Source organism: Ochotona princeps, chromosome 6, assembly GCF_030435755.1.
Source record: "Ochotona princeps isolate mOchPri1 chromosome 6, mOchPri1.hap1, whole genome shotgun sequence".
Lineage (NCBI taxonomy): Eukaryota > Metazoa > Chordata > Mammalia > Lagomorpha > Ochotonidae > Ochotona > Ochotona princeps.
This window is the reverse complement of record NC_080837.1, coordinates 2,559,830-2,576,988: the sequence shown is the minus strand read 5'-3', so window position 1 is coordinate 2,576,988 and position 17,159 is coordinate 2,559,830. Positions and strand designations below refer to the sequence as shown.

General features: G+C 46.0%; 1 protein-coding gene across 1 annotated transcript in view; it reads right to left on the bottom strand.

Moving 5' to 3' along the window:
* Positions 1 to 4,792: 4,792 nt before the first annotated feature.
* MYO9A (myosin IXA) overlaps positions 4,793 to 17,159 on the bottom strand; it is a 235,314-nt gene continuing 222,947 nt past the window's right edge. The window contains exons 41-43 of the mRNA XM_058665444.1: positions 8,795 to 8,997; positions 6,778 to 6,920; positions 4,793 to 5,699 (exon numbers count right to left, since the gene is read on the bottom strand). Of these exons, the coding sequence (XP_058521427.1) occupies positions 5,242 to 5,699; positions 6,778 to 6,920; positions 8,795 to 8,997 (804 nt within the window). The 3' untranslated portion in view covers positions 4,793 to 5,241. The remainder of the gene's footprint in view (positions 5,700 to 6,777; positions 6,921 to 8,794; positions 8,998 to 17,159) is intronic.

The window sequence follows — 17,159 nt, the reverse complement described above, 5'->3', positions numbered from 1 at the left end:
GAATCAGTGGACAGAGATCTTCCTGTCTCCTCCTCCTCTCTGTATATCTGCTTTTCCAATAAAAATAAATAAATCTTTTTTTTAAATACTCCTCTTCCAGACCTGTCCTACAACTGATACTGAAAGATGTTCTCTCAATAGAATAAAATGAATAGCACCTACCAAAACCAAAGGAAAACATGGAGAACCTCGCAGTAAAACAAAACTAAATCAAACAATGAACAACCCATTATTAAAATGACAGGACCAGATCACTAGTTATCAATATTATCCCTGAATGTAAATGGCTAAATTAATCAATCAAGCATCACTGATCAACAGAGTGGATCTAAAAAACAAAATCCAACTATCTTGCCTACAGAAGACACATCTCACCAACAAAGATAAGTGGAAATTAAAAGTGAAAGGATGGGAAAAGATATTTCAGGCTAATGGAAAAGAATAACGAGCTAGTATAGCCATTCTTGTATCAGATAAAATAGACGACTTGGAAAGTAGTGACCGAGGAAGGGCGCCACATAATGATCAAAGGGTCCGTTCACAAGCTCACCTTACGAGTTTCTCAGGAAGTTTACTCTGACACCTCTAATTTTATAGTGCTTTTCCCTCTTGCTTTTCTTTGGTAGTCTGGCTAAAAGTCTATTTCACTAATCTTAAAAAATTGCTTTCTTGACGCATATTGTTTTTTTAGTTTTAATTCCATTTATTTTTGCTGTGGGTTTTTTCATTTTTTGCTTTTTTTTTCAGTAAGTTCTTGAGATGCATTATTATATAATTTATCTGGAATTTTTGTAAGCACCTATTACAAATGTCCCTCTCAATAGTGTTTTTGTTACATCTCATGGGTTTTGATATTTTTGGTTTTAATTTCTTCAAAAAGTTTTTATTCAGTGACACATACGTCACATAGTAGCATCATTTTCTTCAAGAAGGTTTTTGATTTTCTTTTCTTCAGTAACACATTGGTCACTGTTATTTAACTTCATGTTGTTATAAATTTCTTATTTTTCTTCCTGTTGTTGATTCTGTTTTCTGGCTTTTCACTCAAGGGGATGTGTATTAACCATAGAGACTATCACATCCACATGTGAAGACGCAATGCACTATGTATCTCTACTTCCAAACGAAAGATGGACTCCCAACAAAACTATTGGGTTTTGACAACAGGATGCTGGACTCTGACGCTGTTTACACCTACAGTGTCAGGACAAGCTTAAACAGCAGATTGGTGGACTTATGACTTGAAGGAATATCTATTGTATTAGTATAGGGGGAATCAGTGAGGGGAGTAGATTTGGGGAGGGGAAATGCCAGAGCCTATGGAACTGTATCATAAAGTAATTTTTTTAAAAAGATATGGAAAAAAAATGGGCTCTCGGGATTTAAAAAAATTGAATAAATGTGGGCCTAGCGAGGTAGCCTAGTGGTTAAATCCCCACCTTGCATGTTCCAGGATCCCATATGGATACTGGTTTGTGTCCCAGCTGCTCCACTTTCCATACAGGTCCCACTATAGGATGGCCTGAGGCCTTGGGACCCTGTACCTGCATGGGAGACCTGGAAAAGGCTCCTGGCTTTGGCTGTTGTGGCCACCTGGGGGATGAACCAGTGGAGGGAAGATATTTCTGTCTCTCCTTACCTCTGTATATCTGCCTTCCCAATTTAAAAAACAAATGAATTAACGTGATACTAGGGGAAATACATTATATCCTTGCCCTTCCTCTACCTCACCCCTCATTTTATTTTCTGACCTTGTTTGCCATTTGGGAGGCACGGATCCTAACTGCCAGCTACCCTGGGACCTAAGCTGGTGACCTGGGCAGCTTCCTGCCTCAAGTTTCCAGCTGGTGTTGGAGGCTTGGAATACCACCAGCTGTGGAGAGTATGTGTCACCTACCCTGACTCACAGGAGACTCACAGCCTAATCGAAAGCTGAAGGGCCATGAAGGAATCTGAGGTGAACTCCCGTCCCAGTAGGGAAGGCCAGCATGCGCAGAGCGAATGCGCTGCCCTGTCACGTGGTCAAGCTAGCAGTGGTACAGAAGTCCTACACAGGATGACTTTCCGTTGCAGTGCGGCCATCCTGGGCAGATCTGGCTGTTTCTCCAAGAGGCTTTCAGGTGAGGATCCTCCACATTCGTAACCTTCCCTGTCCAGGCTTGACACCTGGCAGCTGGAGTCCCATCTCAGATCTCCCTGCCTCCCGGTCACTCCTACCTCTGTGCTTTGTCAAACTGAGCTGGAGGGAGCTCCCATCAGAAAACCAACCACACACGGTGCTGCTTCTGCAAGCTTTGACCTTTAATGAACTGTGGTGTTTGCCCATCCAGCTGCTTCTGTGCACATTCTGGGAGAAACAGCCATACCTCAGACAGACATCTCTCCAGCACCCCGCCTCCCCCAAACTGTCACGTGGCAGACTTGCTGACTGCATCAGGGATGTAAGTATCGTCAGCTCCGTGGGTGACAGAACATCTTACAGAATTATTCAACAACAAAACCACAGTATATTTTACAAGGATGTCTTTTTACAGTACAGTCTTCTAAAAATTTATGCTCAGCTTACTTATAAATAATTTTAAATCCATTAAAATAATATAATACTAATCTGCAGTCCATACCTCTCCTGGAGTAAATACGAAAGGTACAAGTTTTATCTGGGCCCAGAGGGCTAGTCAACAGGCGTTGGGGTGGATGGACTGCGAGGCCAGGCCCAGGTGGGCCGTAATGCAGTCTCAACCAGAACACCAGCTCCACAATCTTCAGTTCACTGCATGGGAACAGTTCAAGAGAAAAGTGGTTCAGATTATTCCAGTGGTCTACAACGACAGCAGACTCCTACAAACAGGAGCCCAGGGCTGTGGAGTGCTCACAGCAGAGTGGACAGATGGAAGGAGGCGTGAAGAACACTGTTGGAATTCTCTTAACTCCGCACCCATCCTGCAAATCCCTTCTCAAGCTCAGGAAGTGCTGGGGAGGGGAGCACTTTGGTCAGTCACAGTGAGGACGCAGCTGACACCTGCAGGGCAGGCTCTAGCCCTGGTTTCAGGCCCTTCCACCGCTCCTGTGTCTCCTTGGGTGTTCTCCTAACACAGAATAGCAAAGTGATTTGAATGCAGGAAGTACTCTGCAGACATAACATGTTACCTCCCAGATGCTGGCTTTGATGGGCACAACTAGGCCTGGGAAGTAGGCTGCAAATACAGCACTGCCCCTGTTGCTGGGAGACCAAAAAGCCAAGAAGAAACAGGAAGTCACAAATGTGACACATATTAGGGCCAAAAATCTCAACCCTAAGTGACTGTAACAGTGTCACCTTGGTGACAACTGGGACAAGTTCTGGTGTTTCAGGTTCTCCATGTCTGCCAGCTCAGAGAAGACTGGCTTATTCCGCCTCAGAGGGAGAGCCACACCTCTGGACCCTTCCCCCCTTCTCCTGCCTTCCCAAACGACTGAAAAAGTCCACAAGTCTACTAAAGGAGAAAACAATAGCTTTTATTTAGTTTTAATCCAAATTCAGGTTTTAGGTCCCTGAGCAAAATTATAAAGTCTCTTAACATCCATTGCCTAGTTTTCTATAAAGTGACCTATAGTATAGTAAGTAGTTTTTAAACTGCCAAAGCCCACGCACATTTACAAGGGAGAACCAAGTGCCAAGATGTGTTCTTTGGGCCATTCCAGGGGCTGGTAAAGCACCCGGCAAGGGTGACGCCTCTTTCAACAGTGCTTTAGTAAAACTGTGCAGCAAGTGGGGAGCAGCAGTGCCGGAGCGTGCCTCCCTGTCCCCACAACGCTGACCACAGCTGGGGGGGGGGCCCTCCAGGAGAGGCCCCTCCCACATGGGACTCTGGGAACACCAGGGCAGGGTGGCAGGTGTCTGTGTGGATAAGCCCATCCCTGATTCAGGAGCCTCACCGTCTGCAGACTGGGCAGAGGGGGAGCCCAGGCCAGGAGAAGCCAGGCCACTGCTTGCATTGCCATTCAGAGGGCCTCTCAGACGCTCCAGGCAGCAGCAGGAGGCTCAGTGCTGGGGACCAGGGGCCTCTGTCCTAAGAGAAGACTGAGCATCCCCAACTTCCTAACAGGCAAGGAGGGGGAGGGCAAAAAAAAAAGGCTGGACGGCACAGGCTCTTATTTAGCAGTGCGTGTGGCCATTACAAAGATGTGTTTACTGACTGTATGAATCAACATTTTCATGGACTTCTCTGAAGGGCGTCATGTTTCATTTTTCAGACATCATAAATAGCAAAAGCAGATGTCCAGTGCCACAAATGCCAAGATGCTTATTCTTGTAACTTAGGTGACCAATGACAGTAACAAAGATGGCTTCACTTTTTTTCTTTCCAGCCCAGCCACAGCCCCTCATCTGTGGGAAGAAACTGCATGAGGAAGGAGGGAAGCGAAGGTTAAAAACAAATGTGCATCCTATACATATACATATATATATATATATTTACAGTAAACTTCAGTCACTGAATATTAACAAAAATAGCTTCAAGTCATCCTTGATTTTTTGTCATCTATTTAATACTGATATTATGAGGAAAGAAAGATAGAAGTTAGATAGATCATATTAAAAACATAACACGTTTTGGCAGCTCTCTAACACTTGTTCATGCAATGGTGTACGGGAATATTTGGGGAAGTGACAGAGGGTCACATTGTGTGGACCTGTGGTGGGCAGGGCCCACCAGCAGGTGACTGGGCTCAGCAATGGAGGAAAGCTGGAGGACCAAAGGGGAACACCCGGATCTGGCTGGAGCATGGCGCTGACGCTATAGCCAGCACCCTGATAACACCTGTGCTCCTGTTCACATGCCCCTGTGCCTCCTGGACACAGCTGTTTGTTCACTTTCTCCAGAACAGAACATGGATTGTTTTTTCAAAAAACCTAAAATAGGGGACTTAGGTTTTTGTGTAAAACTCTGGGAAGAAGATAATTTTTTACTCCAGCTTCTTACCATCCCAAAGTGAACCCAACGCCTTGTGCATTCGTGGTTAACACAGATTTCTGCATTTCCTTCAAATGTCAGAGACTCTCTCAGGCCCAAAGAGGCCACTGTATTGACCCACGCTCCGAATGGCTTGGTTTAGTGAGGCCTCAAGTCCCAGCAGCCACAGCAGCCTCAGGAGGCCTTTCCCTTGTGCCACAGGGGTCTCAGCCACAGGCTCAGGCAGCAGGCAGGGCCCTACGCAGGAGGGGCAGCTGCAGACAAGGGGATGGGACACACAGTTGCCACCTCACACCATGAACTCGTGACTTCCCAGGAGCGCTAACTGTGGAGTTGAACTGCAGTCGGGGTCCCCAGGCTTCCTGCGCCCAGATGTGACTGTTCCCTCTGGGGTCTCTTTGGTTTTCTGAGGTGAGTTTTTCACATTTTTTAATTTTTGCTTGCCCTTTTCAGGGTTGAAGGTTCCTCTGCTGATGAACTGAGGCCTGTCTTCCAGCATTCTGCTGGGGCTCGGGACTCCCTCCAGGGCCTCTCCAGCTGAGGCAGCTCGGTAGAAGGGAGATTTGGAATAAATCTGAAATCGTTTTCTGGTCCCATGAGAGGATGCAGTGCTAGTTGGACAGGAGGGAACCGAGGGGTCCACTGAATCCACGGCTTCAGGCTGTGGCTTCTGCTGCTTTCGCAACTTGCTTGATGGATTGGGCTTGCCAGTGGCCTTCAGGGAGCCAATAAGGGCTAAGCTTCTCTCTGAAGCAAAAAAGATGGCAGCATGTGAGTAACAGCACCCTCCGCAGATGCCAGTGCTGTAACAGAAGGCAGTAACTGCCCCCTCCCCTTCCCTGTCCACACATGCAATCAACTGTCAGGCATCATTGAGGAATCTGTCACCCATTCTGCAGCTATCAAGGAAATCTGGTGTATGACGTGTCACCCTTGGGCAAGCAACAGTTTAAAGAGCTTGTTCCACAATGTGGTATAGCTGGTAAAGCTGCCTCCTGTGGTACCAGCATCCCATCTGGGCACCAACTGCTCCCTGCTAATAGCATGGGAAAGCAGAAGATGGCTCAAGTACTTGGGTCCCTGCACCTGAACCCATATGGAAGACCTGGACCAAGCTCCTGGCTTTGGCCTGACCCAGGTAGTCATCACAACCATTTGGGGAATGAACAAAGCACATGAAAGGAAGTTCTCTCTTTCTCCTTTTTCTGTAAACTGTTTCAAGCCAATAAATAGAAACTTTTTTTTCAATAAATAGAATCCTTAAGAAAAAATAAATAGCTCCTCCCATCCCTGGTCCCACCTCGCAGCGGTACCATTGCTGCTTCCACCCTTAGGAAATGCTCCTAGGCCAGTTAGACAACATGTATGTGCTTACTGGGTGGTTTTGTTTTTTGTGAAAAACCTTCAATTACAAACAAAAGAAAACTCCATTACACTGAAGGGCTCGTCACAACGGGGATTTCCTGGACTGTGTCACCTTTTCACATCAGGTCAGTGGTGTCTGGCAGTGGTTGACAGACTGCTTGGGGCACCCAGCTGGATCAGGCCCTCACTCCGCTTGATTCCAGCTTCCTGCTAACGCACACTCTGTGCTCCTGTGTGGAAGCCCAGCTACAGCTCCTGTCTCCTGTTTCTCACCTGGCCCAGCCCTGGCTGTTGTGCGCATTTGAGAAGTGAACAAGAAAATGGGACTTCTCTATCTGCTTCTTAAATAAAATTAATACATAAGTTTTAAACAAAAACACGAGACAACGTTTTAACTTGAGAATCTTCATGCCTCCATCGCAACACAAACCTGGAGCCTTCTCTTGGTCATGTGGCTCACCTGGCCTCTCAGAGATGGCACCCTCAGCCTCCACATTCAGATTCTCTGAGCTGTCAGCAGTCCCGATGGAAGCCTCGGACTCGAGGGTTTCATCATCAGAGGCACGGGGTTCCAGCACAAGCATCTCAAATGTCAGCTCCTCCCTGCCAGACACAAGGAAGAACGCAATAGACAGCAGGTGGAGGCACCAGTAACACAGGGGTAGTGAGGGGTCACGTGCCAGCTGAGGGTGAAGGCTGAAGCTAAGGGGACTAATGGGCGACAAAAGACAGCAAATTAGGATCCCAGTAGACGGAGCATGGAGTGAAGAAGAGAGACCTTTCCTAACGAGCCAGCAGAGTACCTTCCTCCTCTAGACCTCAGCCTCCTCAGCCTGCTCACCTGATGGCCCCTGCATGGTGGTCCTGGGGCTGGGCCAACTGGCTACAGATCTCCACCTGCTCCGCCCTGACACAGGGAGGCCTGTGGATGAAGCCATACACTGCTGGATTCGGTCTGGTCCCTCAGCCGTGGGAGTCTCCATTCTTCAACAAGTCCACTCCCTACCTGAGGCTTCTTCCTGGGACTTGCTCCTAGTCTGCTTTTTCACTGCTGCCTGACATCATCCCAACACGCTTCAAACTGAATGCTAAGGCCTGTCACACTGTTCCCACACTTAGAATAAGATCTTTTTTCAAACAGTGTATCACACTGTTTAATGTATCATATGCTCCCATTAGAACAAAGTTCTTACATGAATGATATAAACTATTTATGCAACAAGGCTAATTACCTTCAAATTAATACAAAAGAAAATAAAAAATGAAATCATAAGCTAGTAATTTGGAAGGACCAACAATATTGATAAAGGATTAGTGAGAAAAATTGAGATGCGAGCTACCACTAACAAGAATGAAAGGAGGATATCACTATAGATTTTATTTGAATAGGAACTACGCTGGCACACTGGTGTAGTTAGCACAGAGTTCACATGGACCAGGCCCAGAATGCCCAACAGCAAGTGGCTGCTTTCCTACACAGCTTAACACCAGCCAAGGACCAGGCCAGGCAGTTACCTACAGCTGAGGAAGGTCTCCAGCACTTCCTCTTTACTACATGCGAGATCCGGGGGCCATCCTGCTAAGGGGTCTCACCCACTCCCTTCTGCAGTTCCCCCCGGTGTCTCTGGGTCGTGGCTTATGCTCTCCCCTTGCCCTGGAGAGACTTTCTGGTCCTAGAGAATTTTCCTATCTATCCTTCCATCCCTCCACACCTCCAATCAAAGTGAAGCCAGGGGCTCTGTCCAGATCACTCCCACAGAAACCATCAGTCCCTGGGCACACACTGTTGCCTTATCACGTTCGTCACAGTTGAGCCTTGGCTGCTACCTAACTAGGCTCCAGGAACTAATGAACAAAGAACCCTTAAGATTTTTTTTTTTTAATTTAAGTAATTGGTTAATTGCTTTTTTGAGAGGCAAAGAAACAAACAGAGCTCCCATCATCTGGCCCACTAGCCAAACGCCCACAATAGCCAGGGCTGGGCTCAGGTGAAGCCAGGAGTAGGGAACTCAATATGCATATCACACATGCGTGGCAGGGTCCCAACCATTCGAGCCTTCACTGCTGCCTCCCGGGGTCTGCATGAACAGGAACTGGAGCCAAGAATCACACCCAGGTCTTCTGGGACACAGGAGTCATCCATTGCACCTGCTGCTACTGCCCATTCTTGGGAAAGATTCCATCTCAGTGTGGAAATTTATATTCTTCCTGGCAGGTGGCCTCCAACCTGTCAGGACACCATAGGTCAACAGGCCCTAACTCAGACTGCCATTCCATGAAAACATCCTCATCCCACTCACCCTGCTCTCCCTCCCTGCTATCCCCTGGGAACAGAACGTGTGCCTGTCACCTTTATATCCTTTCATCAACTGACAGTGTGTGATACACAGGGGCTATCTAATACACAGGAGGAAACAAAGGATGGAAGGGAGGAAATGAAGAGATAGTCAGGGGCCCCTGTGCTTCCTGACACTCACTTCTCCTTCTGCAGATTCTCAATTTGCTCGGCAAGTACTCGTTCCTCCTGCTGCATGGCCGCCTGCTGCTGCTCAGTGAGGTCAGTGTCCATGGCGGCCTCGCCAGTCAGAGGCTCCTCTGGGACATCAGACATGGAAGGCAATCGAACCACCACAGGAGAGGATGGGCTCGGATAGTTTCCTCGGCGGATACGTCCCTTTCCCTGGCGGAGAAAAAAACTCATGTCAGAAAGTCAATCAAGAAGCTGCCTGTGTTTCACATGATCCATGAGGGCTAACAAGTAAACTTCTACCACATCAGGTGAATGCCAGGAATCAATGAGAACGTTCTGTGAGGCCTAGGGTAGTTAGATATCATACACCTGCATACTTCAGTTAAAAACACTGGAAAATGGACACTTCAGTGGGTGACAGGGTCAGGGCCCAGTGTAAGGGTGCTGGGGTGAGGTTCTTCTTTTAATACAAGCTACACACACTTTACACAGTCAGACACGACTGGTTAAATTAAAATTAGAGCAAGAATGTAAGTTCTAAAGCCACACTAGCCACATTCCAAGTGTTTGGTCGCCACTGGCACCTCATGGCTGCCACAATGAACAGGGACAACAGAGCATCCAATTCCACGGAATGTTTTGGTGTTGGACAACAGTGCTCAATGACTTTGACCCTGGGATGAGGAAAGAACATGATGAGACCAAACATACAAACATCATGCTTGAAAGGAAAGCACTGCGTGTCAGCCAGGCAGGCCAGGGAGAGGCTCGGCCAGCATCCCATGCCAATCCAGATGTCAAAAGCAGCAGCACAAGTCTGAGAGAGCTCTGAACAGATCACAGCCGAAGCTGCAGCACGACAGCCTGGAGGCCCATCTCGCCAAGTGCCCATTTCTGCAAATGCAGTTTTTCTGAAACACATTCTGCTGCCTGTCCACAGCTGCTTCTGGCGGCAACAGCAAAGCAGGCTGTTGCAACAGAGACGCCGTAGTCTATAAAGCCTGAAATACAGACATTCTTGTGGAAAAGTCTGGCAACCCTGGGGCATAAAACCAAAGTTGGAATCCAGAACCATCCAAGGACATGCTTGCAGGCTGGTAAAATCTCCTTGCCTGACACTGGGATCCAACTGTTTGCAGCCTATACAAGGGAGTAAGCCGAGATGTTAACAGTCCCTACAGCCACCATAACTTAGCTTCAACACACAGGAATGGTCTAGACAGCTGGATTCAAGGAATCCTCAACTGCCAATGCCTTGGAACCTGGGAAAAAGTACTTTACTCTTTGGAGGAAAGTAATAGCTTCGCTGGGGCTCAAATCTTTTTATCGATAATTTTTTCAAATACCATATCTGATGCCTAATCAAAGGTAACCTGGCAAAAAAGTAGACAAGACAAAGTAAATAACACAGAAAATAACATCCCACTAATTCCATTCACTGTTGCCTTCAGGTAGACTTCAAATAACCATACTGAAGGGGTGGAATCAGTGAACTAGAAGTTAGGTCAGATGAAGAATCCAGAATCTTGAAGAGGAAAACAAAATAGTGGAAAACTTCAGAGATTCGAGAGGACATAAGACGGTCTATTCTATTTTCAAACAGAAAACCAAACAAATAGAAACAGGGAAAAAAAACACCAGAAAAGCAGACAGTGGTCTGATAAGCCCTGCTGACAATTTGCTGAGAAGGCATTTCCTACAGCCAGTAAAAGACATTGAGCTGCTGACGTAGGAAAGTCTACAGTGTCTAAGAATGTTTAAGACCAAGGGCAGAGAAGTCCTAAAGGAAAGAGAAAACTCCCTCAAGGAGCAACTATTAAAGTCCAATGCTCAATTCCCAGCAAAAATAATAGGAGGCAGAGAAAAATGAGGAAAGGAAGAGGTAACTGTCAAACTAGAATTCTTTTTTACAAGATTTATTTTTATTGGAAAGATAGATTTTTACAGAGAGAAGGACGGACAGATCTTCCATCCACTGGTTCATTCAGCTGGAGCTGAGCCAGGATTTTCTCTGGGTCTTCCACGCAAGTGCAGGGTCCCAAGGACTTAGGCCATCTTCCACTGCTTTCCCAGGCCACAAGCAGGGAGACGGATGGGAAGTGGAGCAGCCAAGACATAAACAGGCACCTACAGGGAATGCCAGCATTTGGGGGTGGAGAATTAGCCAACTGAGCCATGACCTTGGCCCTATCCAACATAGAATTCCATGCATAACAAAAACAAACCTTAGGAATGGAACGGAAACAAAGACATTTCACACAAAGAATCTGATATAGCAGCAGACTTTCACAAAATGACATATTAAAGAGCAGACAAAATAATCTAGGAACAGTGAGAGAAGCGCAGAGAAATAAAAGGCAACAACATTGTAAAAATGCAAACATTGGAGAATAATGACCTCATGAAATGGAACGTGTTGCATTTAAAGCACACAGATTAAAAACAACAATAGGACTCAGCGCGTTAGTCTACCAACTAAAGTCCTTGCCTTGAATGCGCCCATATGGGCACCAGAGTATTGCAAAGGCCCAACTTCCCATCCAGCTCCCTGCCTGTGGCCTGGGAAAGCAGTGGAGGACGGCCCAAAGCCTTGGGACCCTGTATCCATGTGGGAGACCCAAAGGAGGCTCCAGGCTCCAGGTTCCTAGCTTCAGATTGGCTCAACTCCAGCCATTCCAGCTGCCTGGGAAGCGAACCATCGGATGCAAGATCTTCTTCTCTGTCTCTCCTCTCAGTATATCTGCCTTTCCAATTAAAAAAAATCACTAAGTCACATAATAACTAAAGCATATGAAAGTCCTTGTATTATTTAGAAAAAGATGAGGGTACCAAGTGACTAACTTTGATAGGTCATAGATGCTGTCATCCTTAGGTGAACTTACTGAAAACAGAGAATAAGAGTTAACCTTCAAACAAACAAACAAACAAAGGTACAGGTACCCAAAAGAAAGGAAAAAAATATGTCAGAACACATAAAAATAAGATTTTAAATCCAAACATATTGGTGACAACACTAAGTATTGCTAAATTAAATATTTCCACTAAATTTTGAAGACTGTCAGAATGTATTAAACACAGAACACAGGTACGGCACCTCCTGAGACATGTACATTCCAGCTCAGAGTGCCTGGGCTTGAGCAGCAGCCCCACTCCCTAATCCAGCTTCCCAGTGATGCAGACTCTGGGAGGGAAAGTGTAGTGGACCAAGTACATGGGTTCCAGCCACCAACAGAGGACACCGGACCTGAATTATGAGTGGGCATTCTGGCAGGGAACTAGCAGACAGAAGATGGCTACCCCTCTCTGCATAGCAGCTCACATTCATTCTTTCATACATATATATCATGAATTTTACAAGGGACATATAACATGTAAGAATTCAGAAAAGATGAAAGTAGGGCCAGAGTCAAGGCTCAGCAGCTTAAGCTGCTGCTTATGACTCTTGAGCAATAATTTAAAACAATTGTTCTGAGAGAATCAAGATATGAGAATAGCATAAGGACATGTTTAAACACATGGAGAAACATTAACCAGGGTGAAGCACAGACGGCACATTTCAGGAAATAGGAGAGCACAGACCAAAGGCAGAGGGGCACCTGGAGACTGATGGACACAGAAAAGCAGTGGTGACAATGGTGTGCTGTTGCAGTGACCAGATACCCTAGCAGCATACAGCGAGCAGCAATCTGACCTCCACTGGTGGCAGGAACTCTACCAGCAACCAGGTGGGAAGGGGAGTTAACCTGGAGATCATGAGCTGAACCCAAAGACCTGCCCATCCTGCTGGTTTGCTTGACTGTACCAGCAGCAGACAGAGCAGTAGATCCGAAACAGGTGGTGTGGGAACAGGGTGGATTTCACAGCCCAGACCCCCAATACAGTTGAATCAGGCGCCATCTTGTGTAGGGAGACAAAGGCTATGGGTCAGGACTGTGCATGCACTAAGCTAGGAGTGAACTTATTTCTGGCTCAGTGAACTGCAACAACGTGACATCCTGCAGGTTCCACTCAAGATAGGTCCAAGTAACCTCAGACCTAATGGCCAGCAGATCAAGAACTCTAGTAGCGGCACATTAGGTACCATTTTGTACAGTGTGACATAGGGATTAAGACTGCAGGGACAGCAGTGAGCTGTGCAGGTGCTGAGCTGAGAGCAAACTCACTGAGCTCAGTGCATTGTATTGGTTCCACATTGAAAATAATACAGACTTTGGCATCTTACAACCCAAGAGGTCCATGTAGCCCTCAGACCTACTGGTCAACAGGTTCCGGCAAGATCAGCACCACCAACCACCTAATTATTTAGGATACCTAAGTCTCCCTAAGCCTGGGAATTACTCGACATGGGAGCAGGAGAAAGGTCATACAGACAATGCTGCAGCCTTAGCACCGTATCACAGGAGGTGGAGACTGGTGAGCCAGCAGCTGGGGCTACGGAGACCATGGCGGAACCCAGACCTGGAACTTGCTGGAGGGAGTGGCACAAATGACTGCAAACAAAGAGCCGTGTACCAACTGCAACAAGTAAAATCGAATGGTAGACCTGTGGATGACACATCTTATAAAACCTGCCCCAAGGAAAAGGATATGATAACCAGAAGTACAATGACCAAGAGCATAAGAGACAGAGGCACAACGAATATTATGAAGATTCCCCTGCAAAGGAGCAAAAGCCTCTGCCAACCTCAGGGCTAACAGGAATATATCAAGAAAATGGGTGATAAAAAATTCAAAACACTTGTTATAAAGCTTTTTATCAGTAACGAGAAGCACATACATGAAGTTAAGAAATATGTCACACAGGAAATAGCAACACTGAAACAAGCTCACACTGAATTATTGGAAATGAAGGACAAAATAGAACAATTTTAAATTCAGTGGAAAACCTCAGCAATAGAATGAATGAGGTAGAAGAAAGAACTTCAGAATTGGAAGATATTTCTTGCCACAATGGAGAAACAATAAAAAAATTGGAAGAGGAACTGAGTCAAACTAAAAAAAGTATTGAAGAACTAAGAGACACTATTTAACAGTCAAATGTAAGAGTTATGGGAGCTCCAGAAGGTGCAGAAAGAGAAACTGGGTTTAAAAATATGTTCAATGAAATGAAAAAGGAAAATTTTCCTAATCTGGAGAAAGAATTAAAAGTGATCTTTACCAAGACACATGATCATCAAGCTCTCTTCAATCGAACATAAGGAAAAGATCTTTAAATGTGTACATGAAAAAAATCAATTGACATACAGAAGAATGTCATTCAGACTCACAGGAGATCTCTCACAGGAAACTACAGGCAAGAAGAAAATAGAGCGACATATTCCAGAATCTAAAAGCAAAAAATTGTTGGCGCAGAATCATGTACCCAGCAAAGCTTTCTTTTGTCTTTGAAAATGAAATAAAATTCTTCCACGGTAAAGAAAAGCTCAAAGAATATGCTTCTTCCAGACTTGCCCTACAAATGATACTTAAAGATTTCACTTGACAGAGAAAGGAAAAACACCCACCAAAACCAAAGGCAAATGTGAAGAACATCCCAGTAAAATAACCACAGAAGACTAAATCAAAATGAACAACTCATTGCTAAAGTGACAGGACCAAATTACCACATATTTATATTAGTCATGAATGTAAATGGCTTAAATTTATCAGTCAAATGTCATAGATTTTTAGATTGGATCAAAAAACAAACCCATCTATTTGTTGCCTACAGGAGAAACATTTCGCCAACAAAGATCAGCGGAAACTATGTCTAATGGATTTTGATGTTTTTGTTTTAGTTTCATTTCTTCAAAACACTTCCTTCTGATTAAATTCTTCACTGACCCATAGATCAAACAGCAGCATCATTTTGTTCAAGAAGGTGCTTGATTTCCTTTTCCTTTTTTTCAGCAACACATTAGTCCTTAGTAGCATGTTATTTAATTTCATGGCATTGTAAATTTCTGTTTTTCTTCCTGTAGTTGATTCTGTTTTGTGGCTTTTCACTTGAGGCTGGGGAGGGGAGATTTACAGTGACTGTAGCGGAAACTGTCATGTCCAGGTGTGAGGATGCAGTGCAGTGTGCATCTCTACTTCCGGATTGAGGATGGACTCCCAGTGAAACTGTTGGATGTGTTCTGACAATGGGATGCTGGACTCTGCCATTGTCCATGCCCGCAGTGATGAACTTATGACTGTTTATGAGGAACTATACTGTTGTAATGATATGGGGGAACTAAAGGGAGTGGTTGAGAACAGGGTAGGGGAAATCCCAGAGCCTATGAAACTGTATCATGAAATGAAGATAATAATAATAATAATACATTTTTTAAAATAAAAAAATAAAACAAGTGTTCTGACAATACAGTTACAAAAAAGGAAAGTTAAAAATCCCCACAATTCATAAATTTAAAAGAGGAATTTTGGGGTTGGCACAGTGGCACAGCCTTCACCTGCAGGTGCTGGCAACCCCTCATGGTGCACCAGTTCTAGTCCCAGCAACATCACTTCCCATCCAGTTCCCTGCTAGTGGCCTGGGAAAACAGCAGAAGATGGTTAGATTCTTGGGACCCTGAACACACATGGGAGGCCTGGAAGAAGCTCCTGGCTTTGGATTGACTCAAATACAACTTCAGCCTTTGTAGCCATTTGGGAAGTGAATCAGCAATTGGCAGCTCTTCCCTGCCTCTCCTTCTCGCTGTGTAATCATGCCTTTATGTATGTATGTCATAAAAAAAATGCCCAGAAAAGAACATGCAATGGAAATCAGAACCTATTTTGAACTAAACAGTAATGTCAAAACCTGTTTACCTTAAATCATATCCTTTAATCCATACACATTAGAAAACAGGAGACATTGAAAATGAAGGAGATATTTACTTCAACACTAAATCAAGGAAAGAAATGACAAAGAGTACACAAGCCTTGGGGGGGGAGGATGAAGCTAAAATGCAGCTTTGGGAAAAGACTAGTGGCAAGGACAGAAGGCGGCAGTCACGGGGCACCAAGGGCAGTGATTTCATTGGGTCTGACTGATAACAGATTGTATGAACAGTTTGTGCCCAATTTTTATTTTTATTTTATTTTTAATCTTGTATGATACACAGTTGATTAGGGTGGGAAGGATAAGGATCAAGGCAAAGTGGGTGTGAACACTGTCTCCAAGCTGTCCATTTCTTTTCCCTGTATCTGGGGGGAAGCAGAGAGTCAAGCGGAGAAGCCACACGCAGCCTTCCAACTACCCCAGCACTTAGGGATGGGGAACAGCCACCCAATGTCGACCCAGGGTCCTAATGTGGCATACACTCTGAGGGTTCTGCTGACCCAGGGAATGTCCACTGGCTGCCACAGTCTACCTTAGAGTCTCCATTTGCCCAGATTGCTGTCTTCGTTGGACTGGGGTAGTTGTCTGATCTGTCTGTTCTCCTTCCTCTGCTATGGTAACAGATGTCCTCTGGAGGCCCCACTGGGCTGCCATAACCTTTCTGTGGATCTGGGCCAGCTGTACACTACCCTGTTTTTTCCACTAAAGAGGACCGGTTCTTGTAGGTAGACTCAAGGGCCCGGGTCAGGTGACCTCAGCCTTGCCAGGCTCTCCACTCTGGAACTTATGGTTCCAGGACCCACTGCTCCCAGAATGGCATGGCTCACCTCACCTTGGCATCAACAAGTGGGTGATTCAGCCTGGCTCAGTCCAGCCTGCCCCCAGTTCCAGCTCCTAATGGTTGGTGCTGTAGCCTATCTCGGCCCAGACAGCCCCCTGTCCTGGCCCTTCCTGCACGCTGTCCTGGTCCTCAGATCTGCCAGTAGATGCTATGAACTGGCCCAGCCTGGCCCACCAGTCAGACTTGACCCACATTGTGTGCACTGCTCCTTGACTTGGTTCTTGCATTCACCTGCAGGGTCTGTGTTATGACAAAGGAGTTCCCCAAGCTCCTCTATCAGGTCACCTCCCTGTGGCAGATCCTGTACACACTGCTGGGTTCTTGGCCCAGATTGACTTTGTCTACCTCTTTTTCTGGCAGGAACAGAGTCCTTGCCCAACCAGCACATACCCTATCTGATTCTTACTGTTGGGTGTTGCAGCCCAGCCACACTTGGTCCACACCCAGACCCAGCCCTCATGTGGTTCAGTGGGAGATGAGACCTAACCCAGCCGGTTCTACACCCACTCTGGCTCTAATGAATATGGTGTGTGCTGGAGTCTAGCCCAGTCTGGCACTCCCAAGACCCAGTCCCCACCCACGCCGAGGGAGACTGCAACCATGTCCAGCCCAGCCCACTACCCCCATTCTGGCTCTTATATTCACTAGTGGGAATCCCAACCCAGCCAGGATGTCCCCATAGCCCCCCAACAAGGCCTGTTCCCAGCCACAGATCTTGCTCCTGCCAAC